Source organism: Rhodamnia argentea, chromosome 11, assembly GCF_020921035.1.
Source record: "Rhodamnia argentea isolate NSW1041297 chromosome 11, ASM2092103v1, whole genome shotgun sequence".
NCBI classification, from domain to species: domain Eukaryota; kingdom Viridiplantae; phylum Streptophyta; class Magnoliopsida; order Myrtales; family Myrtaceae; genus Rhodamnia; species Rhodamnia argentea.
Window position 1 is genome coordinate 20,834,226 of NC_063160.1, and position 25,277 is coordinate 20,859,502.

At 40.7% G+C, this 25,277-nt stretch overlaps 4 protein-coding genes and 1 long non-coding RNA gene across 11 annotated transcripts; 2 read left to right on the forward strand and 3 right to left on the reverse strand.

Annotated features, from left to right (window-relative positions):
• Positions 1-70: 70 nt before the first annotated feature.
• On the reverse strand, positions 71-23,345 carry LOC125312861. The gene is made up of 3 exons (XR_007196916.1): positions 23,160-23,345; positions 3,905-3,916; positions 71-81 (listed from the first exon to the last, which is right to left on the reverse strand). It is a non-coding gene; the product is annotated as an uncharacterized LOC125312861 (long non-coding RNA).
• Positions 4,148-6,862, reverse strand: LOC115735810 (pentatricopeptide repeat-containing protein At4g21065-like). Its single transcript, XM_048272526.1, has 2 exons — positions 4,791-6,862; positions 4,148-4,717 (listed from the first exon to the last, which is right to left on the reverse strand). Exon 1 carries the CDS (start codon positions 6,571-6,573, stop codon positions 4,843-4,845), a length of 1,731 nt encoding a protein of 576 aa, XP_048128483.1. The 5' UTR covers positions 6,574-6,862; the 3' UTR covers positions 4,148-4,717; positions 4,791-4,842.
• LOC115735812 (protein CASPARIAN STRIP INTEGRITY FACTOR 1-like) lies at positions 9,584-11,043 on the forward strand. 3 transcript variants are annotated; one of them, XM_048272528.1, is made up of 4 exons: positions 9,584-9,788; positions 9,928-10,066; positions 10,317-10,375; positions 10,707-11,034. In XM_048272528.1, the coding sequence occupies exons 2-4, from the start codon at positions 9,988-9,990 to the stop codon at positions 10,836-10,838; spliced, it is 270 nt and encodes an 89-aa protein (XP_048128485.1). In that variant the 5' UTR covers positions 9,584-9,788; positions 9,928-9,987; the 3' UTR covers positions 10,839-11,034. The 3 variants fall into 3 exon arrangements, with proteins under 3 accessions (XP_048128485.1, XP_030523090.1, XP_030523089.1); XM_030667230.2 differs by lacking the exon at positions 9,584-9,788 and having other exon boundaries at positions 9,843-10,066; positions 10,719-11,043; XM_030667229.2 differs by lacking the exon at positions 9,584-9,788 and having other exon boundaries at positions 9,866-10,066.
• Positions 14,966-16,383, forward strand: LOC115735913 (embryogenic cell protein 40). The gene is made up of 2 exons (XM_030667352.2): positions 14,966-15,222; positions 16,098-16,383. The coding sequence occupies exons 1-2, from the start codon at positions 15,013-15,015 to the stop codon at positions 16,317-16,319; spliced, it is 432 nt and encodes a 143-aa protein (XP_030523212.1). The 5' UTR covers positions 14,966-15,012; the 3' UTR covers positions 16,320-16,383.
• On the reverse strand, positions 18,012-23,481 carry LOC115735890 (BEL1-like homeodomain protein 6). 5 transcript variants are annotated; one of them, XM_030667320.2, is made up of 6 exons: positions 23,149-23,303; positions 22,837-22,983; positions 21,095-22,026; positions 19,672-20,051; positions 19,504-19,564; positions 18,012-18,927 (listed from the first exon to the last, which is right to left on the reverse strand). In XM_030667320.2, the coding sequence occupies exons 3-6, from the start codon at positions 21,974-21,976 to the stop codon at positions 18,232-18,234; spliced, it is 2,019 nt and encodes a 672-aa protein (XP_030523180.1). In that variant the 5' UTR covers positions 21,977-22,026; positions 22,837-22,983; positions 23,149-23,303; the 3' UTR covers positions 18,012-18,231. The 5 variants fall into 5 exon arrangements, with proteins under 5 accessions (XP_030523180.1, XP_030523183.1, XP_030523182.1 ...); XM_030667323.2 differs by lacking the exons at positions 22,837-22,983; positions 23,149-23,303 and adding an exon at positions 23,339-23,481; XM_030667322.2 differs by lacking the exon at positions 22,837-22,983 and having other exon boundaries at positions 23,149-23,296.
• Positions 23,482-25,277: the final 1,796 nt, after the last annotated feature.

Below are 25,277 nucleotides of genomic sequence, written 5' to 3' on the forward strand. Positions count from 1 at the left end.
ATTTTGTTATGTTTTATCTACTATTTGGTGAACTACAGATTTAAAATTGGATAAACAAAAGCAAGGCGCGACCGAGATCGACTCTATTTTGTTGAAACATCGGAATGCATTAGAAATTATTCAATGATGAATTCTGATGAGTGAGTGTTATTATTGAGTAGAGGATTGTGCCGTCCGAATTTGGGTCCAACATCAATGGAGCAAACCCCGTAGAATTGGGGGTCTTGATTTGGAGTCGAATCCTTTGAAAATGATCTACTACCCATAGGTTGCGTTTGATCGTCAGGATTTCTGGTCATGATAGGATTGGATATGATAGGATAAGAAATTCGGGGATTTGGTCATATCTTATCCACTGTTTGATGAACTGCGGATTTAAAGTCATATATCCTCATATCTTATTATATATTGCATTTGCTAGAAACTTTATATCAATATAAAGGACATATATGCTCCTACGTGATGTTCATGAAATATTTCGATCTTATTACTATAAAAATAACGTTCTCATACACAAATAAACTTGAAAATATGTACATTTTATTAGATTTTCAAACCTCTTTGCCAAAAAATAAATAAAATGAAAATAGAAACAAATGAAACAAGAAAGTTGTCATCATCGTTTTCATGTTTGCCCCATGAACTTGAAGCCTTTTCCATACACAATCAGGCAAAGGTTGCAATCTATGGAAAATAGAGCGCCCACCCGGAGGAAACCTTTTCACGTGTAACAGCACAAGATCCTTAAGAATAATGAATAAGTTTTTCTTGGCGTTATCTTAGCGAGCTGACCTTCTCCAATCTATACTAACTTTCACCGTTGATTCGATTAAGGGGATGCAATCAACAAAAAAAATAGAAGGCGATTTAGAGAGAAAAACAAAAGAACCAGAGAGCGAGTGAGAGAGAAAAGAGGAAGGAGAGAGAGCTCGGGGATGCCATTAACGCTCTACAACCCAAGAGCATCCAACTTCTGGCCGGGCATTTGAGGACGAATCGAGCTTCAAAGTTTAGCTCACAAGCTCCTTGAAGTCCTGTAAAGCTTTCCAAACCCACTCCGTCACCCCTACGACCTACTCGAAAGGGGAGCTCAATTTCACCCCTCTCGAGTTGGTTTTAATGGCATCTCACGATTTAGACTAGGTTTCTTCAAGATTTTTTTATTAATTATGCTCCTAGTGCTCCCCTAATCTCGAATCCCCGTTTATTTTGCATTTTGGTTGCGTGAAAATCACCGAGTCGACCCCAAGCCCAAAAACCTATCCCGAACTCGTGAGTCCGTTATTCACGAAATTGAACCTTGGCGATAATCGGGTAAGTCCCCTCTCACTCCTTGGATGTTGTTTGACGTGTTAGTGTAGAGATTTAACGTAGAAATTGCTCTGTTGTTTCTTCACCGGAGATTAACTCTCGGCCGAATCTAGTTAGTGTAGTTCAAGGTTGATTCAAGCTTCAAAATATTCTGATTTTCCAAAATTAAAAAACATTACAGAAGCAAGCTATAGCGTGGGTGAAGGAGTGCGTGAATAAAGGGGTAGGGTTTCTAAAAATTAGCTTTTATTTATGAGAGATAAGAGAAATATTATCCGACCTTATCATACCCCCTCCTCTCGAATTTTTTTTATCCTAGTTATGTCTCCTCTATATCCAACATTGTACTATCCGGGACACCTACCAAACACGGGATATAATAAAATATATCATATCTCGAGTTTTATACGGATGACCAAACGCAGCCATAGGGTTTGACTTCATGGGCATTAACTTGCTCCGTCTTCTTCTTCCTCCAAGAAAAATGACACAATTCTAATTCTAATTAGATCGATATCAAGACTCAAGAACCCATCACGAGCGTGCACGCTTAGTTAATCATTATGTACATGTTAGTGAAACGTTGCTAGGTAAGTATGATGATTCGATTGGCGTGGAACGATTACATATTGGAATAATTTCGAGATTTCAATATCCTATCTCGACAAGGACTTGCTTAATATATCAATAATTAGTCATAATCCAACTTGCAATCGATACCGACACGACTAGGTACCTACGACGTTAAACAAGTTAGAAGGGAATTGCAACTTTGATGCCCTTCTTTTCTTCCCCCCTTCGATGACTAATTAACCTTGTTTTTTGCTCTGTTTTACAGGATATCGACACCAACGAAAATGATTGAATCATCCGATTAGAATTATAGGAGTGGAAGGGTCTCGTGAATGCCATTATTGGGTCTCGCCAGTATATATATCAAGAGGCAACAAGGGAAATTAGTTTAGGCATGTAAATACAACATGTAATCCAATCGAAACTTTTTTGACCGATATTCAAGAAAAGAGTGTTCTAGAAAAATTCATAGAATTGGAAGAACTCTTACTATGACCGCCTGCCTGTTGAAGAATGAGCCGACCGATATCAAGAAAAGGGTGTTCTAGAAAAATTCACAGAATTGGAAGAACTCTTACTCTGATAGCGTGCCTATTGAAGAATGAGCCGGCGACTCATACGTACCGACTTGTATTATCGGCCGTTTTTTGCGTATATGAAGAAATCTTTCTCATTATCACAGTGGATCCTACAAAAAAAAAAAATTATACTGAATTGCTGTTCGTAAATTCGATTATTCGACTAGTTGAACTAGGCTGATGTAAGGGGACAGGAGTCCAGCAAAAAAAATGTTGTTCAGTGTGGGATTTTCATGATTCGAAAGGATCAATCAGCTGCTAATGAAAAAAGTCAAAGAGAAATAACAACAAAAGAATGTGATGCTATAGTCTAGATGCGCCCCAGCACAAAAGCACAAAGAAGACAGGTACTTACCCCTCTTGAGAAAAGTAAAAGGGTCGGTGCAAATTAGGTATGTGGTGGTTTCAAATCTAATTTTTGGGAAGCGTGCAAAAGTAATCTTATAATGTTTCTTGAAAATTCAAAAAGCGTTGTACTCAATTTAGTAGAGGAGTCATCACCACCAAAGGCCAATCATGATGACGAAATCACCCATCACACCTTTCTCTTTTCTTTTCTGTTTTTTTCACTTGCTTTTCTTTTTCCTTTTTGGATCCGATTGCATGCTGGAAAAGAACTCCTTATGTTTTTTTTTTTCAAAGAAAATATACATGTACATTCATATGCACGGATAAATAATTTAAGCGATGCTGTGTTCTGTTTCGTGAAAAGGAAGCTATTACTTAGTACATAAGGACGTCCATTACAACACTTCTAGAGTACAATTCATGTTTCACAAGTGTTTCTGGATCAGAAATCCATTTGATAACGCAACTATCGAAGCATAAATCTGTTTAGTTACGCAACTTTATTTTTGCATTTCAAGGGCAACTTGAAAAAGTTAAAAAAAAAATTATTTTTCTCCAAAAGTAGAAAAATTAATTTCTGCTCGGAATCAGAAATTGATTTCTCGGGCAAAGTGTTGCTATGCGCGCCCAAATTTTCTCCAAACTCTATAATACAAACTAGGAATCTAAATCTGATAAGTAAAGCATTGCTTTGAAGGTTTATGTCCTCGTCATGGCCCACCACCTTTTTTTTTTTCGATTGTATGTAGTGTTAATGGCGGAATGGCTTGCAGCTCCTTGAGGGTCTCTGATGGTTACTTGATCTGAAGACGATAACAGCGTCCCGAAGATGACGAGTTCAGTCGGCCAAGCCGGGTTAATTACGACCGTGCTTCTAAATTATTCGAAAAGAAAACCAATAATAACATGTTCCCATGCGTGCAATCTTCGATAGATGCTCCGGGCTACGAACAAAATTCGATCTATGGTAAATTTATCGAGCAAGTTAAGCTGCGTTTGCGCAAAAGTGACGAACTTTTCGTCAACCTAAAACACATTTGGGGGGCTTCACTGTGCTGTATCTAAACGTAACTTCATTCACTATCTTCAATAACCACCCTTTCCATCTACTTCCTTGGAGCGATTAGATAAGGAAAGGAATTACTATCAAATTCGGCCACTTACTTTAAAGACCACAAATGCTTCTCTTGATACAAAACCATCTCACTTCATGTTAGGGACATAGAGCATGCCTTTGCTCCGATCAATTTGAAATGACAGGTCGGGTCCGGTCGAATGAGTTCGAGAAACAAAGGGCGCCATGGCCAACTCGGGGAGTCGGGATGCAAGATCGCTCTCATTTAGGAGGAGGGAGCAACATGTCATCTTGAATCACCACGCGAAGACGCTCCTCCTACGTCGCTCAGAAATGACTGGCTAGATTAAAGGTTGGATGATCGCTGTATCATTGGTTTAGGAGCATTGTGACGGGGTAATTTAAGCATGGTTCAGCGGGCAAATCAGGTGAATTTTCACCCAGATTAAATGGGCTAGAATATTGGGCTGCAAAACTTCTGCCGTTGGCTCGAGCCATCAGCCACGAACCGTTCTAATTAGGCAGTGAACATTATTACTGGGTCCGGCCGGACCTCGCAATTGATAGCATATTGTCAACTTTTCTTGGGCCCGGTAAGGTTCCCCAATTCATGATCGTTAGCCGACAATTCATCTCTGCAATGAAGAAATGTTGTCAAAGAAGCAAGGAAAAGTTTCTGTCAAATTCATGTTTCACCCGCTAAGCTTTGGTGATTGTATGCTCTTGTGGCTGCACTGCAAGTCTGCAACACATCTCTTAAAATTCTGAAAGCAATGGCAAAATCGTTGAAGAGGAGGAATTCAGGAGCAGTCATCTACATGTGGTAGCCCAACCTATCCACATTCTCGGCTGCAAATATTTCCAAATCTCCTCCATCTCTAGTCAGTAGTCCCAGGAATACTCGAGATGGGTTCTTCGATTCTTTCCACTTTCCGATGTAACAGAAACGATACGTCATCACCAGCAGTCACCGCAAGAGCATTCCCCATGCCTGAAATAGTGGAAGCGTACGCGATCCCTCATTATTATCTCCCTCTGGTATATCTTGGACAGCAATTTCATGACTGCATGGCAGTCCTCACAAGACCGCAAGTTCTTCACTATCCGTATTTCGGAGTCCGGATTGGTCTTAATCAACCCGAATGCGACGGCAAGCTTTTCGCTGTGATGGCGCAACTGAAATGCTTTATCCTCGTCATCTATCTCGAGCAGTACCTGCGAAAGTTTAGGACTATACCTTTCTGCGATCAATTTCTCTTCAATCTCATCCAATTTCTCGTATATCTTCTCCGCTTCAGGGTGACTTGAATCTCCTGCCGCAAATTCATGAATTAACCCATCGACCTCAATCCTACTGGATCCTGGTGGTTTCCTGAGTCCCTTCTTATCCATCAATTCCCTAACCCTCGCCTTATCACACCATTTTCCGGCTGACGCATAGACATTGCTGATGAGCACATAGCTCCCGCAATCATCAGCATTTGTCTCAAACAATTGGAGATGCTTCATTAAGCGTTCGCCTCTTTCTATGTCTCCGTGAACTTTACAAGCCCAAATTAAGTTTCTCCACATCGCCGCATCTGGTTCAATAGGCATCTTCCTTATGAACTCTTCAGCTTCTTCCAATTGCCCTGCTCGGGCAAGAATGTCCACAATACATCCATAGTGATGAATTGTTGGTCTTACCCCGTATTTCCTTCTCATGTTCTTGAAGTACCGCAGACCTTCATTACCCAAGCCCTCATTTCGACACGCTGATAAAACTGCAGTCATTGTCCTTTCATCTGGTTTTATGCTCATTTTCCTCATCTCGAGGAATAAATTGATAGCATCCATGCACTTCCCATGACTGGCCAGGCTGGATATCATTGCAGTCCAAGCAAAAGCATCCTTTTCTGCAATGTCATCAAAAACTCGCCTTGCGCTGTTTAGATCCCCGCACTTTGCGTACATATCAATGAGTCCAGTGCTGACATTAGCCTTCGAATCAATCTCTATCTCCTTAGCAATCACATGTACCTTCTTCCCCATTCCCAATGCCCCGGTGTCAGCACATGCTCTCAAAACCGAGACCACCGTCGCATCGTTAATCCCTACTCCTTCCTTTCTCATCCTCTCGAACAACCTGATCGCCTCCACAGGACTATCATCTTCAACCATCCCATCGATCATGCAAGTCCACGAGACGACATCTCTCTGCGACATTCTATCGAACACCTTACACGCACAAGCCGACTCGCCGCAAGAAGAGTACATATGGATCAGGGCGTGCTCTATATACTGATCCGAAGCGAGACCCGACTTGGCAACCAACCCGTGCACTTGCTTTCCCAGGCGGGTCGACCTCGAGCGAGCGCAGAACTTGAAAATGAAAGGGTAAGTGAACTTGTCGGGTCCAGGGGTGAGGCAGGCCGGGTCGTGGAGCATGGAGAGGAAGAGGGAGAGAGCACGGGGAGGGTGGTCGGGGTCGGGGCTCTGGGAATAAGCGCGGATCATGGTGTTGAAGTAGTAGGAGTTTGGGGCGGAGAGCGAGTCGAGGATGAGGCGAGCGTAGCTGAGGTCGCCATGGGGAGAGAGAGCCGAGAAGGTGAAGAGCTTGGAGATATTGAGGTCAGGGCTGGTGGTGTTGGGCGATTTGAGGATCTGTGCATGGAGTTGCATGACCTGCGGCATCGTGGTGATCTCCATTGCGCATCTGTGAACGAATTACTCGGTTGCCGTCCGTCCGCTGCTGCTTCTCCTTCTTCCTCCTCTTCTTCTTGCAAAATCCGCTGAAACATATTCAGACAAAAAAAAACATGGATATCTGCTAGCCCAGCCCACTCGTGTTAGTTTATTGAGCTGGGCCATGGCCCATGGGCCATGTTGGTCAGAAATTGTGAATCGCACATGAACTGTCAAAGGTGCGAATTTGTTCAATCCAAAACCAAGCCTATATTTTTACAGCCGAGAAGGAAGAATGTTGCGTCCGGATCCATCCATTCTAACGAATAAGCCCATCATCAACTTGTGCGTTTCGCGGAAAATATAATATTCTTGATCAAGAAGTCATTTTTAAGGAAAATAATAATTTCTCTCGATTGTCAGTCGAAATCTGAAAATGAACTGAAAAATATTTTCGATGTTTGGTATGAAAAATTAGATTTGATTTTCCCTTATGCACTCCTTTAAATAATTTTTTTATTTTTTCTTTTTCTTTTCTTTCTAGTTATATTTAATTTTTATCTTTTAATTTTTTTTCTTTCTTTTTTGTTTTTCCTCCTTCCTCCAATCCGACTAGCCGACGACGATCGTTGATGAGCTTGAGAATCGCCGGGCAACAATCGCTGGCAAGCCCAAGGCTCATCGGGCCGTTAGCTGTAGTCAAGGTTCGGTGACCTGCGGAGGAAAAAAAAGAAATAGACATTAAAAATAATAACAATTAAAAAAATTATTAAAATATAATATTATTATAAAATAAAATAAAAAATATTGAAATTTAGAAGCATGTAGCTAAAGAGAAGTTAGAAGTTGGTCTCTACAGAAAATGATTTCCTCTTTTTGAAAAGAGGAAATTATTTTCTTCACTTTTTGAAGGTGTTTCTTCTATTAACGGAAATTTTTTTCCTCGACTCATTAATTTTCCATGAAACTAAAGTAAAAAAATTTGAAAGACATTTTCTGAAAGTTGCTTTTTGCTAAACGAATGGAGCCTAAAAGATAAAGAGAAATGAACATCTTCATCTGCAAAAATAAGACGACCTAAGGTCGCACAAGTGTGTTAATCTATTTCAAAATTCTCATTTCCCTCTCTATTTCTGATTTTTTGACATAATTTTTTAGGCCAAGTTTGAAATGTGCGCCGATATATAATATAAGAATTAATAAATGCGAAAATTTTAGTAATGTATTCATATAAAAGTTAGGAAGTTAGTACAAAAATCGATAATTTGTGAATTGCCTAGAAAAAGTTGATAATTTTGTAAAAGTGGTTTTAAGTACAAACAAATTGGAATCGGAGTAAAGTCCTGAAACGTAAAATTCGGGGTATTCTCTGGAATGAAGGGAAGAAAAATATTTTTTCTCAACTTAGGGGGTGATGGTGGAAAAGGTAGACTCCACGTCATTTTCGGATGGCTATCACAGTATAGTAGTGTCTCACACCTGGGTTGAATCATCAGAGCTTCGGCTCTTGCGTCGTCGACATGTACTTTGCACAATATCTTTGAACCGATTTATTAGTAAAAAGTTGATAATTTTGTAAAATCGGTTTTAAGTACAAACAAGTTATCCGGAAAAGAAGTCGGGTGTCGGGAGCAAATGAATGCTGCTTTGAAGAACGGTGGGAGCGCCGGTTCTCTTTGGCGTTTCAGATGGGTTCATGTCACAACTCCTCTAGTCCCACATTGCCTAGGAGGAGGTCTTGGGAAGCCTTTATAAGGCTTGGGTGCCCTTAGACTTGCAAGACGCGTTTTCCGGGCGTTATATGGGCGACGCTCGGAGGAACAAAACCGTGAGGACTGTGTGTCCAAAGCGGACAATATCTTGCAGAGTGGCGCAATGGAAGCGCGTGGGGCCCAAGGCCGTTACAATTGGTATCAGAGCCGACCTTCGACCGCGTGTGGGGCCACAGCGGGCGCTCGCCAGTGCTAGAGGGCACGGCGAGGACGCCGTGCCTTTGAGGGGGGAGTTTGTCACAACTCCTCTAGTCCCACATTGCCTAGGAGGAGGTCTTGGGAAGCCTTTATAAGGCTTGGGTGCCCTTAGACTTGCAAGACGCGTTTTCCGAGCGTAGTCTTGGGAAGCCTTTATAAGGCTTGGGTGCCCTTAGACTTGCAAGACGCGTTTTCCGGGCGTTGTATGGGCGACGCTCGGAGGAACAAAACCGTGAGGACTGTGTGTCCAAAGCGGACAATATCTTGCAGAGTGGCGCAATGGAAGCGCGTGGGGCCCAAGGCCGTTACAGTTCATGTCCGTCAAGTGTTTGCGATAAGTCCAACGTGCATGACCTATCTGTTCTCCATTCATTTCCTGCTCGTGTCCCGCAATTCATTGGCAAGATGACCCTGCCTGCAGCGAAAAAGATTGAAGAATGCTGTAGGGGGAGAGATAATAGAGGTTTCCCTTTTCCTTTTTTTCAATCTTTTCCTTTTCATATCTCCGTCTGCAAAAGGTGCCCGTGCCCATAAACTAACACCCCGCCGCTTGATCTTTCTCTAGGCAAAAGAGACGCCGGTATGAATAGTTTAAGCTCGGAGTTTCCATGGAAGTGCTCCTCTTTATTTCCCACCAATGTCCTTTCAGCGACGTTTGGTGCGTTGTCCTTGTCATGGAAGGAAGGATTATTGGAAGCACCCAGGTCGTCCACATTGGGCTTTTAGGACAACCTAATCGTCCCCTCTAACCAGCACGACTCCCGATGATTAATTCTATCTTAATGCTGATGCATTCTTCTTGGAAATCTCCAATCTTCTCCGTTCGTCTTGCAGTTGATATATGAATGAACTCCACATGAATTGTGATCTAAACCTAATCTCTCTCTCTCTCTCTCTCTCTCTCTCTCTCTCTCTCTCTCTCTCTCTCTCTACTTTGCTAGCATTTGGGTCATTGCAAAGATAAGGGCAAAAGCTTAGACAGAATTCACAGACACTTTCATTCTTAGCTTGATTCTTGAATAATCACCATGGTTTTGGGGGGGCAGGGGGAAGGATGTGTTTAAACCAGACTAATGGCCCACTTTAGGTATTATTAGACTTGAGGGGTCATCACGCTCAAGACTAGCTTCACGATAAATTAATGATGTAAATCAATCCACTAACTTCTTAGACTTTGTAGTGCTGGTTTTCCAAGAGAAAAGTGGTCTCTTTTCACCTTTTCGCTTTTAAGTTTTATAATCCAAAGCACTGACGACGACATTTGTAAAGGTAAATAAACTATTTATTTCCCGTTATCTCCATCCACTTCCACTAAGCGTTGTCTTAATGTTTCTCAAAGGTACAGAGCAAAAGAAACATTACTCTCTCTCTCTCTCTCTCTCTCTCTCTCTCTCTCTCTCTGAGTGAGTTTATACACTTGTGAGTGCCAAAAAGACTTGGGAATTTCACAAGAAAGGAAACATCAGACATGGGACTCATGCTCCTGAAGAAGATTAGTCTTCTGTTTCTCCTCCTCTCAGCTTCTCTTTTATCAACTTCTCTGGCAGGTTTGTCTTTTTTAAGTCTCTTTTTCGCGGCTTTCTTTTGCCAAAAACTACTTGTAGTCTCATTAATCTTTCATATAATAGAGGTGACCAACCACCATGAAAGTCAGGAGTTGGAAATTCTGCTAACATTCTGATAACTAGAGATGTCAATGTTCTAACGTGTCTGCATGCATGGGAAGCGAAAGCTTTGAAGCTCATCTTCATAGACTGTCTGCTTAGTGATCATTTTTTCTTCTTGTGAATTCTTCAGGCCGACGGTCCAAGATCATGTTGGCCGAGGGAGTGAATCAAAATGCTGCTCCTTATGAGGTTATCATTTGTTACCTTCTGGTTAATTTTTATGCGCGGCGAATAGGATCATCATGCGTGTTGCCTAGGCTTTTTCTACCTTCTTCCTGCTTATTTTCACTTGACCATTTGAGACGGTATCACCGAGCTTATTTTCTTTTTCTTTCTTCTCACCGAACTTTAGTTTGAAACTATATGCCGAATTGTTTGCTCCAAAAGCTTTAAAATGTTAGATGAAGGTGTAGTTTTATATTATAGTTTCAAAGAGAAACGGTGAGTAATTTCGTGCAAGTTACACGATTTCTCTCACTGATTTTTAGTTTGATGGTTTAGTGGGTGATGTTATTGTTAGGAGGGATCACAGGATGAAGATGAGGCAACTGCTGTTCATGGAAGGATTCTGAAAGTGAGCACCAACGACTATGGCAAGTACGATGCTGCGCCAGCACTTGTTAGGCCCCCTTACAAGCTCATTCCCAACTGAGAGCCGGCGCCTGTTTTGTGCAAAATCAATAAGCTGTGACGTGTAAGAATTTACCTAATTATGGATAATGTAAACCTTAATATCTATATATATACATATATATATATATACACATGTAATAGAGAATCTTGTACTATTGTATAATATGGTGGTCATAATGAGTGCGTAGTTAAATTTTGAATCTTCATTATATAGGGATCTGTCTTGTATTTGAAGGCTTCGTTTGTTTTGCGAAAATAAATAATTTAAAAAATATTATTCTCAAAATGACCGCTTGTATTGCTTGAAATAATTAGTCAATAATCTTTTTTTTTTCATTGTCATCTTTAAAATTGTTTATCTTTCGTGAAACAAACGAATCCGTAGATGTGTGCTCTCTTTGCCTGCCGACTTGATAAAGTCATAAGTGCAGCCACTTATACTAAAAAAGAGCACACAGGTTGCATGTCAAGAAGAAGAGGTGAAAAAAAGTGAGAGAACAAGATAGTATATAATTTCAATGATAAAACGAGATAATTACGTAATACTTAACCAGTATTTTGAATTCGAATTTACATTGCGTTTGTTTTAGTGAAAGTATTCTTTGAGAATTGATTTTTCGGACTTTCGCTTATTTGGTTCGTTGAAAATGATTTAATCAACAGAAAACACTATCTGGTCAATGAAACATTATTGCATAAAATAAGGAAAGTGAACTCCTAAATATAGCCGAAAGACATGCGGCCCAACTCATAAATGGATTGGGGTGGGGATGCTAGTATTATAAGTACATAGTTCAACTCCCGCACTCTGCAAAAAGGCCAAGCAAAAATCAGAGAGAGGAGAGTTAGATATAGGACAGACAAAAAAATCCTAAATATAAATTTAATTTCATAATTTTGTATTTCATATTATAATTTTTTTCTTCTTCCTCCTCCGCCCGTTGTTGAGCCTCAGCAACCAACCATAGGACGTGGGCCGGTGAGCTCAAGACTCGCTAGATCCCACTGAGCTTTGCTTGAGGGTTGCCAACGACCACAGGTGAGCTTGTAGTTGCCTCCAACCGATCACGGTGGAGGGAAAAGGAAATAAAATAATTTACAATTTTGATTTTTTTTAACATGAGATAAAGTCATGATATTGAAATTATTTTCTAAATGAGATTGAAATACCAAAAAATATTTTCGGTCACATATCACAAACATAGAAAAACTAACCATTTTCCTGGAAAATGATTTTTTCGAAAAATATTTTCCTTTTTCATGAAATCTTTCCCAACCAAATGTAGCCTTAGATGATAGTAATCTCCGCTGCTTATTACTTATTAGCCAGCTAGCATATAGTAAATTATGATGTTATTCCTGAGCGTTTGCTCTCTCTCTCTCTTTACTTTTTTATTCAAACGATATTTGATAAAAATGTCTGGAAATGATTTTGAATTTGAATATTATTTTAAGCTTCGAGCTTCGTTGGGCCTTAAATCACAGACTTCGGGCCGGACTAAAAGACCAGAAGCCCAAAGTCAAATCTTTTCATTTTAGTTGCGCGCTCTGATCTCCACTGTACTCGGTCATTAGTCGAGTACCCCGCACACTTCACTTCAATAGTCGTTTCCTATGATCTTTCGAACGGAACTTTTTCAATACGTGAGACTTTAAAAAAAATTCTTAAACATCACTTACTATTTAGCATCTGTTTGTTTCCGAAAAATGTGATATTTTAGAAACATTCTTTTCTATAAGTCATCTTTCTAGAAAATGACAATATTTAACAGGAAAATATTTTCCATCGTTTGATAAGGAATTTGATTTTTTGTGTCATCGTTTGTCCGGAAATTACTGACGTGGATGTTGGCTTTGCTACTTGGTATGGTAGGCGCTAACGTGGATAACTAACTTTTATGATATTTTTTAATGCGATTTTTTAAAATAATTTTGTATTTTATATATTGTTCTTTTTCCTTCTTTCGCCGCTACGACCGGTTGGCGACAGCCACAGGTGAGCTAGAGCCTCGCCGGCCCGCATCCGTGGCTGGTCGCCTGTCGTCTTCAAGGCCCAGCGATATGCAAGGGAAGAGGAGAAAGAAAAGAGAAAAAATAATAAAAATTAAAAAGAAAATAAAAATAAAATTTTGATTTCTTTTTTAAAAATAATTGGCCTCAATGGATCTGAGCACGGGGGCTGAAGACAAGAGACTTTTCCTCAATACTACCGAGCCTAATATCATCCCGGACATAAGCACTAGTGTCCCAGGCTCGACGTTCATGGACCCTAGCGTGGCAGCTGGGGTCTGGAGAGCGACCTAGATGGAATCAAGCTAGGGCATTGAAGTCTCTTGATCATGTCCTGGGGACCTGGCCCCACTACCATGGGTCCGAGAACGAGCATTTGAGTTCCTGTCCCCAAGTGCAGAGTTTTTGGTCCAAGCTCAGAAAATTATTTTCATTTTTTTAAAAGAGAAAATCAAATTTCTGAATTTAAGTTTTGGTAGGAAAACATTTATCGTTGACTCATTTTTCTAAGTAATCCAAACATTGGAAAATGAGGAAAATATTTTTCGTGAAACAAACGGAGCCTTAGGCTCCATTCGTTTCGAGGAAAATAATTTACAGGAAAATATTTTTTGCATTTTTCAGCATTTGATTCACGGAAAATAAACTAGTTAAGGAAAACATTATCGGTCGATAGAAAAAATAACTTCAAAAGTAGGGAAAAATGATTTCTTCTTTTCACATTCCTTTTCTTTTTAATTATTTTTAGATTCCTTTTATTTTTTCCTTTGCTAGTTGCCAGCTACGATGATGTTGGCGAGGCCGAGCCTCACCCGTGGTCGCAATGGAAGAAATAAACGAAAAAAAAAGACAGTAAAAAAAATAAATATAAAAAAATTACAAAATATTAAAAAGGACAAAAAAAAAATGATATGTTCACTAGAAGTCTCAAAACTCGTCACAAAAGTTCAATTGAATATAAAAACTTGCAAAAATTACAATCGAGTCTTGAAACTTGTCAAATCGGTGCAATCGAGTCCTTACGCTAACTCTATCCATTTGGCTAACGAAAATTGCAAACATGGCATGTTGTAATATTCTATCTCCATTGTGGCTATGACATGGCTAAAATGACATTATTTTAGTCCAAGTTAAATTTTTATTTAAAAATATTTAAAAAATAAGGTTAAAAGAAAATAGAACCAAGATCAAAACCAATGACAAGGCCTTTGACGCCGATTCAAAGCCCTCACCGCCGCCACCCAACCACCGTCAACAAGGTTGGTGATGGTGGGAAAGTGGTCGATGGGGGTTGCAAGGCTCCGGCTATGGGCCGGCGACCCTTCCCCAATACGGGAGAGGGTCGTAGCCGCGATCCTCACCCGGATCCGGATAAGGGCCAATTAGCCCTCGCCTACGATCGGCAACCTTGCCGACCACTTCCCCACTATTGCCAACCCTTCTCAGCAATGGTGGGGTGGTGGCAGCAAGCATTGTTGGTTCTTTTCTTTTTCTTTTTTTTTTAAATTTGGGCAGCGTGGAACTATAGATACATTCATTGCACTTTGTGTTATGAAACGAAGTTTCTAAGATTTTTATGTTAGAATAATAAATAATTAATCATGCATTCATCTAACAGTTAAAACTTTTTAAATAATCAATACTAATTCTACAAAATCTATCATGTTTTTAGAGTATGAGGCCATAAATTCAAGTAAGACCTCACTTACCTCCCTAGTTGAATATTTCTATGCTTAGTAGCAAAAAAGACCGGACTAAACTAAGCAAGAAAATAAATAAATATTAAATCACGTTTTCACCTTAAATTTTAAAAACAATCCGCAATTCATCACATCCGTTCCGATCGGATCCCTCTGAAACTTCTGCCTTATCTCATCATCGTGAATCTGTTAGCTCGACACCTCAGAGCTGGAAGAGAAGAAGAAACATACGAACCAGGCCGGTTCAGAGAAACTCGTGACTCGGTGAGCCGGACGGACACGGAAATGCGCCACGCACCCACGGTCCTGCCACGTGGAGGCATGTCATTTTGTCGCTTTCATCCCCCTCGACAACACGCGTGCAGCTTGCATGTGTCCACCGTCGTTGCATCTTCCTATTAATGGTAGGGGGGTCTGATGAAGAGCTTCTTGTGAGAGCTGGCTTTTATAGCTTCTGGTTTTTGCGGAGTGAACGAAAGGGAAATGGCTGATTTGAGAGACGAGCATGGGAATCCGGTACAGCTCACCGACGAGCGCGGCAACCCCGTGGAGCTGACCGACGAGTTTGGCAAGCCTGTGTGCCTCTCCGGCGTCGTCGGAGGCCAGAGCCACCCCCATGAGCAGCAGGAACGCGGCGAGGCCGAGGCCGAGGCCGGAGAGCACCGTCGCTCTAGCAGTTCCAGCTCCAGCTCGGTGAGTGTTGGGTTTTGGCAATCCCGGAGGAAAAAGAAAGCTCGCCCACTTTTCTCCCCCCTTCATTAACTATCAGCCGCTGCTATGAGCAGCCCTTTCTTCACTCTCGATTTTTGGGGGAATATTATGCGTTTTTCATGATCCTGTTTCCGTTAAAGAGTTGTTTAACAAGGGCTAAAGTCACCAGCAAGATAAACCAAAAGAGCGCAAAACCCTAATCGAACTACGTGGATTGCGATTCATAATGAAAATGCTTGCACAACCGTGCCGTTAAGGTAGAAATGAAAAGGGAGACTCGCTTAACAGGTTTTTTATGTTTTTGCACACATGAAAAGCCACGAGAAGAGAATGATAAACAAATCAAACTGATAATATTCAAATAATTTGCAATTTTTAGAACAGTGAATATTAGTCTTCGGCTAAAGAACAAAAAAAAGTTGGTAAATATTCTTTCCAAATAGAGGTTTTGTACGTATCTTGTGTATATTGAACTTTCAATTACTGCAAGGTGGTTTTGTAATCGATTAAATCAAGAAAGATTCGTTAACTTATTTGATTTTATATATATATAATGTTCAATTTTTTTTAATCTCGTTTAGATGGGTGGAGTTTCAAATTGAAAGCATTTTTACTGATGAAAATCATGGTCACTCTCGATGAAGACGAGATGAGCAATATTCATGGAATTAGTTGCAAATTGAAAATTGAACGATTCAAGTGTTTTTAATCTTTTGAATTCCATAGATCTTTATAATAACATTAAAGATGTCTTTTTAGGACTGAACTGCCTAATTGCAATACGACTATTTTTTTAGCAATTTTATCCTCTCTTTTTTTTCAGATGTAATTACTTGTATTGTGGTATCTAATTGCAGTCGGAGGACGATGGACAGGGTGGGAGGAGGAAGAAGAAGAAAGGCATGAAAGACAAGCTCAAGGAGAAAATCACCGGAGGGAAGCACGGGGACGAGCACTCGGAGGACGCCACGGAGACCGTCGCCACCACCGAGGGCGAGCAGCAGCAGCAGCAGCAGCACGAGAAGAAAAGCATGATGGAGAAGATCAAAGAGAAGCTGCCTGGCCACCATGGCCATTAAGAAGATTTGGCCTTCCGTCTTAAAGATATGTACGTAGCATATATGCAGATGCTTGTGGCTTGCATGGGGGTTTTGATTTGTCGCTTTGTTGCCCGCGGCGACTGGCGATAAGACTTGGATTTTATGTAAGTAGACGGTCGTGAGAGGGTTTGTGGTGTGTCTTGTAATAAGTCTGTGGAGGACAAGGTCGGATGGAATATTTAATTTGGTGCCGTTTTGCCCTCTTGTGTACCAAAGAGATTTTTTTTTTCTTTTTCCTTTTCGGTGATTTTATTAGTGCCGTTAGCCTAATGCGTGGCTCGGATCGCCGGGCTTTTTGGCAGAAAATAATTTCGAGTCGAGAAAAATATTTTCCGTTAATGAAAAAAAAATACTAAAAAAGAGGGAATCATTTTTCCTCAATTTTTTCTCCCTCCACTTTTTTTGCTTTCATTTTCTTTTAATTGTTTAAAGAGAACACATTTTTTTAAGTATTATTTATGTTTTTTATTTTTATTTTTTATTTTTTTCCCTTTTTTGTCAGTCGCATGCCGGCTAAGTAATTTGGAAAGAAATAAAAAATATTTAAAAATTTAAAAATTTAAAAATATAAACAATTATATAATAAAAGATTAAAAATATTTAAAAAGTTTCGGATGAGTAATTCTGGAAAGTATTTTCACATCTTTACATTTAAGAATTTACTTTTCTAATTTTGTGCATAAATTTTTGGGAAAAAAAAAGCCCCTAGTACCTTTATTTTTTCAAATAAAGATTTGGAGTGGATTTAAATAAGGGCCTCAAGTGTCATTATCGTCTCAAAAAAAGGCTTGAAGTGGCTATAGTTATTTCAAATAAGGGTTTGACTTCACCGATTGGTTGGCCGACCAAATTTTCTGGTCGATCAAGGACATTTTTGTAAAAAAATAAATTTAATATAATTTTTTGTTAAATTAAATTAAAATAAAAAATAAGAAAAAAGGGAAAAAATCAAGCGGGAGGTCAGACCTCCCACCCGTGGCCACCATTCCATAGCTGGTGGGGTGGTGGCGATGGCCGTCGGGATCGCCGAGAGAGGGTCATTAGGGTCCCCGCCGAGGCGAGGGCCACTGGTCGGCAGGGTTACCAACCACAAGCCGCCTGTGTTTTTCTTTTTTCTTTTTCAAAATCTCTTTAAAAAAGGAAAAAATAAAATAAAATGATAAATGACCAAAATGCCCTTAACTAAAGTGAGTCCGGTCCTTTTTTAAGACTAATATAGTCATTTCGGATCTTTTTTTGAAACAATGTGCACTTCAACTCTTATTCGACATAATAAATGAGGATACTTCAATCTCTTATTTAAGAAAATAATGACACTTAAGACTTTTTTTTTTTAATTTTCCCTACATTTTTCGTTGAATAAAAATTATTTTTCGGTGACCAAGTCATTTTTCACGAATCAAAAGGTGAAAGTTTAGAAAATTAATTTTCGAAAAACACTTCTACTCAAATAAAGTCAAACGCGCAGCGGGGAATTCTAACGCCGGCGAGGCTACAGAGTCCATGATTGGTCCAATTCTATATCCGGCAATGATTGCCCACATGGTCCCGCACGAATTGGCTGGAATTTGGACAAAAACATTCAAACCCCAATGTTCGGTTTTAGCGTACCGGAGGACGCATTCATGCCCGTCACGAGGAGAAGGATCGCTTCCCCAATCACAACCCCCATTCAAAGTTTCAACCCCAACATCCCCTCTGTTTTTTTCATTATTTCTGTACTAAGCTTGGCTTTGATTAGCCCTACTTATACAATTCCCAGTTCACATATTTAACAAATAGTGCGTGAAAATCTTTAATCTTTACAAATTTCACTAACCCTTCCACAAAAAAAATACAATATCATACAGACTTGTGTGCTGGTGCCACAATATATGTCATTTCCTAAGTTTCACGCCACGAAATCGTGTAACAAATGCGTGGAACCGAACCTCTGCTGTTGGTTCCCGATGTTGATGCTTTCGAATTCCGCCGTCCCGGGGCCTATAGAGGAAGCCGCCTGGTTGTAGAGGTCATCCCCTCTCATGGCCAGGAAGCCGCTATGGGCCCCAGCAGAGACGGGCAAGGCGCCCCCCTCGCAATGCTGCAGCCCCAGAGTAAGGGACACCCCGCTTCCTCCCCCGAACCTCCCCAGCTCGGCCATTTGGTAGGCAGCGGCAGCAGCCATGAACCTGTCGTTGTTGCTGCTGCCGGATTGGACCATGGGATTCTGGAAGAGACCGCAATCGTCGACACTGGGCGCTTGCTCTCCATTTAACTTGATGTGGCCATATTCGGCTTCGACATCTCCGTGTCTCCCATTTAGGTAGTTGAATCCCACTGGGTGGCCCGCCATTTCGACATCCGGAGTCCGGTCGAACGTTGAGTCCATGAGCTGGCCCGAGCCGCATCTCTGTGTAGCTGTTGAACTCTGTTGCACTTCTTCCACCCGGTCCTCCATGGAGGACTTGACGTCTCCTATTTTCAGCTTGGCTGTGTCGGAGGATGAGTTGGAGTCCATGTCCGCATCCCCAGTCTCTTCTTTGTACATTTCTTCAACCATGGGTTTCCAGAGACGCACTCTTGCATTGATGAACCAATTCGAGACCTGTGGCAAACAGCAAAACCCGGTCGATCAGTTAAATACACGACACAGCTACCGTATCTGCTACAATGTATCTTACACTATGGAAAGGAACTAATGTCATTCCGGTGTTGTAAATTCTATAATATAGTTGTTTGTCAATGCATAGGAGAAACTAATGTCTACTTTAATTGGAGAATCTGTGGATCTTTTCCTCTAAATGACAGGCTATGACACAATCAACAAAGCAAGCACCGCCACGGTTAATGAATAATGATAACAACGGGCATGGCAGGGAGAAGATGACTGTTCTCCTATAAAAACTGCCTCATCCATTAGCCTTGCGTTCAAGCATTTCCTTGTGAACAAGTGGTTTCATATCGGTTGGTCCTTGAGTCCAATTTTGTTTAATGTTAAACCACCCACCCATCCCAACCTAATCATTCTCAAACTGTAATAACATAATTGATGATATCAGACTGCTGGTTTGCCTCCAGCAATGTTTTTGAATAGAGCTCCAGGAATTAGGATGTCTCGATTAGCTCATGCTTTCACCCAGTTCATGTTTGGTCTCTGATTAAGCTAGAATTCATTTCTCACCTGACTTCTTGTCAACCCTGTCTGCCTTGCGAGCAGGATTTTGTCAGAGTCCTTTGGGTAACTGCAAAAGGCCAAGACTTAAATAAGATATGAGGCATGGAAAATACTCGATGACAAACAATGGGAAAAAAGAAAAGACATTTGAAGACATAAATGCAGTTGCCTTACGGATGAAGAAAATGCTCAAAAAGCCAGGCCCGAAGAATAGAAACAGAACTCTCAGGGAGTCCTCTTTGCGGCCTCCACGCATGCTGTTGCATCATCCCAAGCTGCTGTAGGGCCCGTTGCTGCCTGAGCTGCTGGTCCAAATAGCGAAGCCGAGGTATTCCCACTCCTTTACTGCTTCCGGAAGCATCTTGTTCCCCGAGACTCTTACGGGTTGCTTGAATTTGGGTGGTGATTGCATCTCGCAAGCATCGAAAGTGGCGTGATATAGTCTGAAGGGCAAGAGCAGTGTATGGTTTAGCAGCACCAGGTCCCGCTATCATGTCGAAGGATGACACTACAATCTGCATCTGATAGTAATACTGTTTGTACCTTCTATCAACCTGCATCCGTGAACGGTTCATTGATTCAAGATTGTGAAAAGAAGAGTTGCTCGTCGCACTATAACAGAAGATAAGGTTCAACAAGACAATGATATTAATGTCCCAGGATGTAGAAAAAGAAAGCATCGGAGTTACAGTAAGATTGTGCTTTGTGTAATTATTTTTCAGTTCCTTACTTGATCATTTAAGTAAAGAAGAAATTCTACAAAAGGAAACAGGTCCTGTCCAGAAAGAAAACAACCATCTGCAGCACATTAATGAAAGAAGACAGCAGGATATGGCACAATGATTACCAGTCCCCACATGATCAATATGAATATTTGCCAGTTGTATACTAGCATGGAAGCTCAACATGCATACAACATGTGTTTTACTGGTTACACAAGAGGCACAGAAGCATGTCAATCAATAATTTAGGTTAAACGGATACTAGATGACAACTTTAAAGTCAAGTATTGGCAAAAGTCCTATGACAGAAAACAGCGGGCATTAGATCTGCTCCCCCAAGTTTTTCTGTCACTGCAAAGAACTTCTACCAATGCATGAGAGGAAGATAATCAACTTGGCATCTTGACTAGAAAGAGGGATGCTTCACAGAAATCAACAGGATTTTGCATTAATCTCGCTAAATTTACTGAGTGAGTAGAGTCTCTATGTACTTCCATCTCGAATCAGCAAGCAGACCAAGGTCCCATGTTCCATTAACCATAAATTTCACCCTTGGCTACCTTTGATTTTGACCTTTTAAGTTCCTTGAGTAATCGAGTCTATTTTGCAATGCTAAATCTCTTGTGATCTAACATTCTTCATTTGGCTGTAATGTGGTCTATTCTTAATTCAAGATGACACCTCCATCTAATAGCATAGTAACATAATAAAGTGAAAGAAAGCAACAAAAACATACAAAGTGAACTGGAAGTTCTTCAGAGCAGAAACCACATTCAAGAGACATGGAATGAGGAAACAGCTCTAATGATAAGACAAACTTAGATTAACTAAAATGAGAGTATACACCAAAATGTAAGCAATACCAACAAACATACCGCATCCAACATTGACGAAAGTTTGGCCAACTTGCTCTGCAATTCTTGTCTTTCAGCCTGTGAAAGGTCGCCAGCGGAATTACCATCTGACTCTTGAGGATTTGAAGCAGCGTCTTTCTTGGAATCGTCATCTCCCTCTTCAGACCGCTTAATTTTCTCACTATCAGATTGCTTCAAAGCTTTCCGAACATTAACAACTTCATCAAGCAGCTGTTGAGCTGCCCTTAGGTATCTAGAATTCGGAATCATTCTTGACACACTTGCCATTCCATTTACAGAAAAGTTCGCAGTGTTCGGGTCTTGATTGGCTCCCACTAGACTCTGAGGGAAGAACTCAGCACTTCTTGGTTGTTCATCTACATTGGAGCCATTTCTGCTATTGCTTTCAGCCGATTTCGACGAATTAGGACTTAAGAATGCAGTTAAACCCAAGTTCTGAGTCCGATATTGACTCGAAGGAATGTGGATGCCTGAGGGAATATGCGTCCCGAGACTAAGTGAAAGTCCCTGTCCCTGCAAGTTCTGACCATCTTGAAGGACTGCCGAGTGGCTGGCCATTGGCTGCATAAAGAGCATCTCATTCCTCCCATCTCTCCACCCAGTCAAACCATGATCGCTCATTTGGGACCCACCGAGGCTAGAAAACATGGCTTGGTGCTGCGGCATAGAATCCAGACCTCCAACGGACGACATATCCATGCCGGTACTTTGCTGCTGAGGATTCCCGGCCAATGCACTCGAGAAGGATCCGGAACTTACATACATCATATTATGGCCAGGAAGAAGAGGTTCCTCAGCATGCGATGTGGGGGCGTGTTCTCGTAAGTATAGAACAGGTGCAGCATCTCTTTGATCGCTGGAACTGGTATAGTAAGTCGACATGCTACTTGCACCTGGTTATCCGAGTAAGCCTTTCATAATCACTGAGAGAGCTGAAAAATGGGAAAAAGAACATTTAGTTGAGTTTATGTAGATGCGCTAGTAACCCGAGATTCAATTCCTAAAGTTTTTGTATCACTATCGGCCATGTAGCTAATTGACAATATAACTACTCAAGACGAGTGATAACCCTGCCGTCTCCGATTGCATATGACTACTGCCGCAATTTATCATATGCTAACTACGTTTAGCTTTGGATGATTTGTCGGAGATGCCATCGCAAGAGTAGCTTAAAGTCAATGGGAAAACTGAAGGTCGCTCCTTACGAATCAAATAGGCAGCTCAACATAGAAGCTCAACAATCAGAAGACTACCTCCAGGCATGAGATGCCAACAGTGAAAGAATCAAATACTTAAGGACGATCCTTTGATAAATTTTAGACCAGTACCGTTTCGCCAATCAAACCAAGTAAGGAGAGAAGTCAAATCCAGCAAATAAACACGCCAAAACACCAACAAAATAAATCAGATGAGATAATCCAATCAAGTACGAGAAGACGTGCTATGTTGGACACAACAATCTCGAGAACAAGCTTGGTAGCAACAGGCAAGTAAGAGGTCTGCTTAGTTAGCCTCAGAGGATGAAGTAGCTCGCTCGATAAGGACTTGCTAGGATAGAAGGACAATTACAAGAGAAGTAGAATAAGTCGTTAGCTTCATCGTCTCCATTCCAGAGTTGGAGGAGCATATGCAGAGACGAATAAAACAAGAAAAGGAAAGAAAATTCCCCTCATCCACGGAAAAGGGTGGAGAAAAACAAGTGAAGAAGAAGAAAAGTCAAGATCATTGGAAACAAAGAGAATCTCTGAATCCTGTATCAGTAGAGGGTTTGCAACAGAACGGCCTAAAAACTCTTCCAACAAACAGACCAAAACTCCCTCCGATCCCAAGAATTCAGCAGAAAGAAAGACTCCAATTTGCGTTGAACTATCGAAGAGACCAGTTCACACCTAGAAGAACCCCAAAACCCAGATGAATTAAAAGCCGGAAAAGAAGAAGAAGAAGAAGAAGAGAGAAATAACTTCTTCATATTTCAGAGGAACGACAAAGTTTGAATTTTTTGTTGCCTGTTGAAATCATACTAGCATGCAACCATCATATCCAGCAATCCCCACCTGAGAACCACACAAGACCCTCTTTCTCTCTCGCTCTCTCTCTCCGCAAAGGTTGGTTCTTTCTTCCTTGACCCACACAAACACTCTCTCTTTCCGAAACGGTCGCTGCTCTTAAAGCTCCGAGGATTGCTTAGCTTTGGGTTCTTGCTTGAAACAGAGCAAGGCTGAACAGTAGTAGTTGGTGTTTAACCTGCAATGTTGCTTCTCCTCCTCCTTCCTCCCTCTAAATTCTTGGCTGGTGTTTGGTTAAGGTGCTCAATCTCTAACCACCAGTTGGTAGACCTAAACCCTCTCTTAAACCCCCCTTCTCTCTCTCTCTCACACCATCTCTCTCGCTCTCTACCTGTGGCTGTCTCTCTCATCCATGAGCCTGGAAGTTCTGTTCTCTCTCTCTCTCTCTATCTCTCTCCTTCTGTGTGGTTGCTTCAATATCCACCATATAAACCCATGAGCATATTCTATTCCCTTTTATCTATTGGTTTTATTTGTTTGTTGTGGTTAGTTGCCCAATTTTTTTTAATTCCCATTTGAAAATGTTTTTGTTCATGGAGGAGGTGCAACAGCAGGTGTCCATTTGGCTCCATATTTCTCATTTTTTGCTCAATTTCCCCCCTTTTTTTTCCTTTTTTTTTTTTTTTGCTCTCCGAGGATTTCGTCCGTAAAGTTCGTCCACGGAGAGTAAGTCAGGCTCTGAGATCAGGGTGAAAAGCATAGTCGATAGATAACAGATGAATATGCATGTACTACCTCTTATTGATCTCTCTCGAGAGATGTGTTTATTTATGTATTTGTACTTTTATTTAATTGTAATAAGAATTTTCGTGCGTGGATGTTAATGAACCTAAAGTACTGTAAATATTATGGCTCATGCGTCAGCATCAAGCATCAAACTCTTCTTCTTTTTTGCCTTTAGAGCAACCCATTGAGTCGGTGTCGTGCTCATACTCTTCAAGTACGCAGTTTCCTGCCGTCGTACCGGATGGATGTTGGAAGCTGCATGCTCCGTGGGACAATAAAAAGGAAGGAAGAAAGAAATCCACTTTATCCTTGGATAGATGACGTTGTTGGGAAAATAATACAAATAGTGCTTAATATTGACTCAATATATAATATGATTCTTAAATTTTTAACTTGTCTAATGTGATCTCTAAACTTTCACTCAATGTGTAATGTGGTCTATAAAATTTTGATACATGTTTGACTTAGTCTATGGCTTGTATGAAAACCTTAAATATTGACCTCCTATTGATTCAAGTTTAGATATAACATTGAACATTTTCACGCAGTTCGGGATCTAAGTTGAATATGTACCAAAAGTTCATAAACCACATCGAACGAATTAAAAATTCAGATACCGCATTGAACATTGAGCAAAAGTTCATGGACCATACTGAATAAATTAAAAGTTCACATATCACATTGCTCATTGAGTCAAATTATTGGGACCATCCGTATCATTTTCCCGATATCGTTAATTCAATTTAAATATATTTTCTAGCCTTTGATGAAATGCGTGCGTCGGATAACTTTTCAATGGGTAATAAGATGAAAATTGCAAGTCACGAAACTGAGCACAATCGCAGGGTAAGAGGCCTAGCTTATTTGAAAATCCCATCTTTCATATTGGTAATACAACAAAGTTGATTTAATGGCCTCTGCAATAAAGCAATAATAATCAACAACGTCCCCTTCTCTCTTTTCTTAACTGCATTTTTTCTCATCTGCGAAAGAGCGATTTTCATTGATACGAAGCGTTAACATAAGCGTTTTAAACAACTCGTCGTGTCTCGAAAAAAAAAACTCGCCTTCGAATTCGCCGCGAACTTCTACCAGTTCTCGTGTTCAACTGAATCATGTTGAGAAATTGGAACGACAATCGTTTTCATGTTTGTGAATGTGAAATTTCCACGGATTCCCCGATGATTGCCGAGCGGACATGATGGGAGTCCTTTTCTTTGCTTTTGTACACCTTCCCGTTCTAAAGTTCACAGATCGCTTCAAGCGAAAAAGGAGCGGGGCCCCCGAAATTTCCCCTCCCAAAAAAGAAAATTTACTTTCCCCTTTTGGGGGTTGTAATCAAATGGGGTTTGAGAAGATGGAGAAAGAACTGGTTGGCACGTGCGGATAGG

Coding starts and splice junctions, on each gene's coding strand:
- LOC115735810 (XM_048272526.1), bottom strand. CDS start 6,573: ATGGAGATCACCACGATGCCGCAGGTCATGCAACTCCATGCACAGATC.
- LOC115735812 (XM_048272528.1), top strand. CDS start 9,988: ATGGGACTCATGCTCCTGAAGAAGATTAGTCTTCTGTTTCTCCTCCTC. Junction 10,067..10,316: donor TTTATCAACTTCTCTGGCAG/GTTTGTCTTTTT, acceptor TGAATTCTTCAG/GCCGACGGTCCAAGATCATG. Junction 10,376..10,706: donor AAAATGCTGCTCCTTATGAG/GTTATCATTTGT, acceptor TGTTATTGTTAG/GAGGGATCACAGGATGAAGA.
- LOC115735913 (XM_030667352.2), top strand. CDS start 15,013: ATGGCTGATTTGAGAGACGAGCATGGGAATCCGGTACAGCTCACCGAC. Junction 15,223..16,097: donor GCAGTTCCAGCTCCAGCTCG/GTGAGTGTTGGG, acceptor ATCTAATTGCAG/TCGGAGGACGATGGACAGGG.
- LOC115735890 (XM_030667323.2), bottom strand. CDS start 21,976: ATGTCGACTTACTATACCAGTTCCAGCGATCAAAGAGATGCTGCACCT. Junction 20,052..21,094: donor TTTCGTCAATGTTGGATGCG/GTATGTTTGTTG, acceptor TCACGGATGCAG/GTTGATAGAAGGTACAAACA. Junction 18,928..19,503: donor CAGGGTTGACAAGAAGTCAG/GTGAGAAATGAA, acceptor TGTTTGCCACAG/GTCTCGAATTGGTTCATCAA.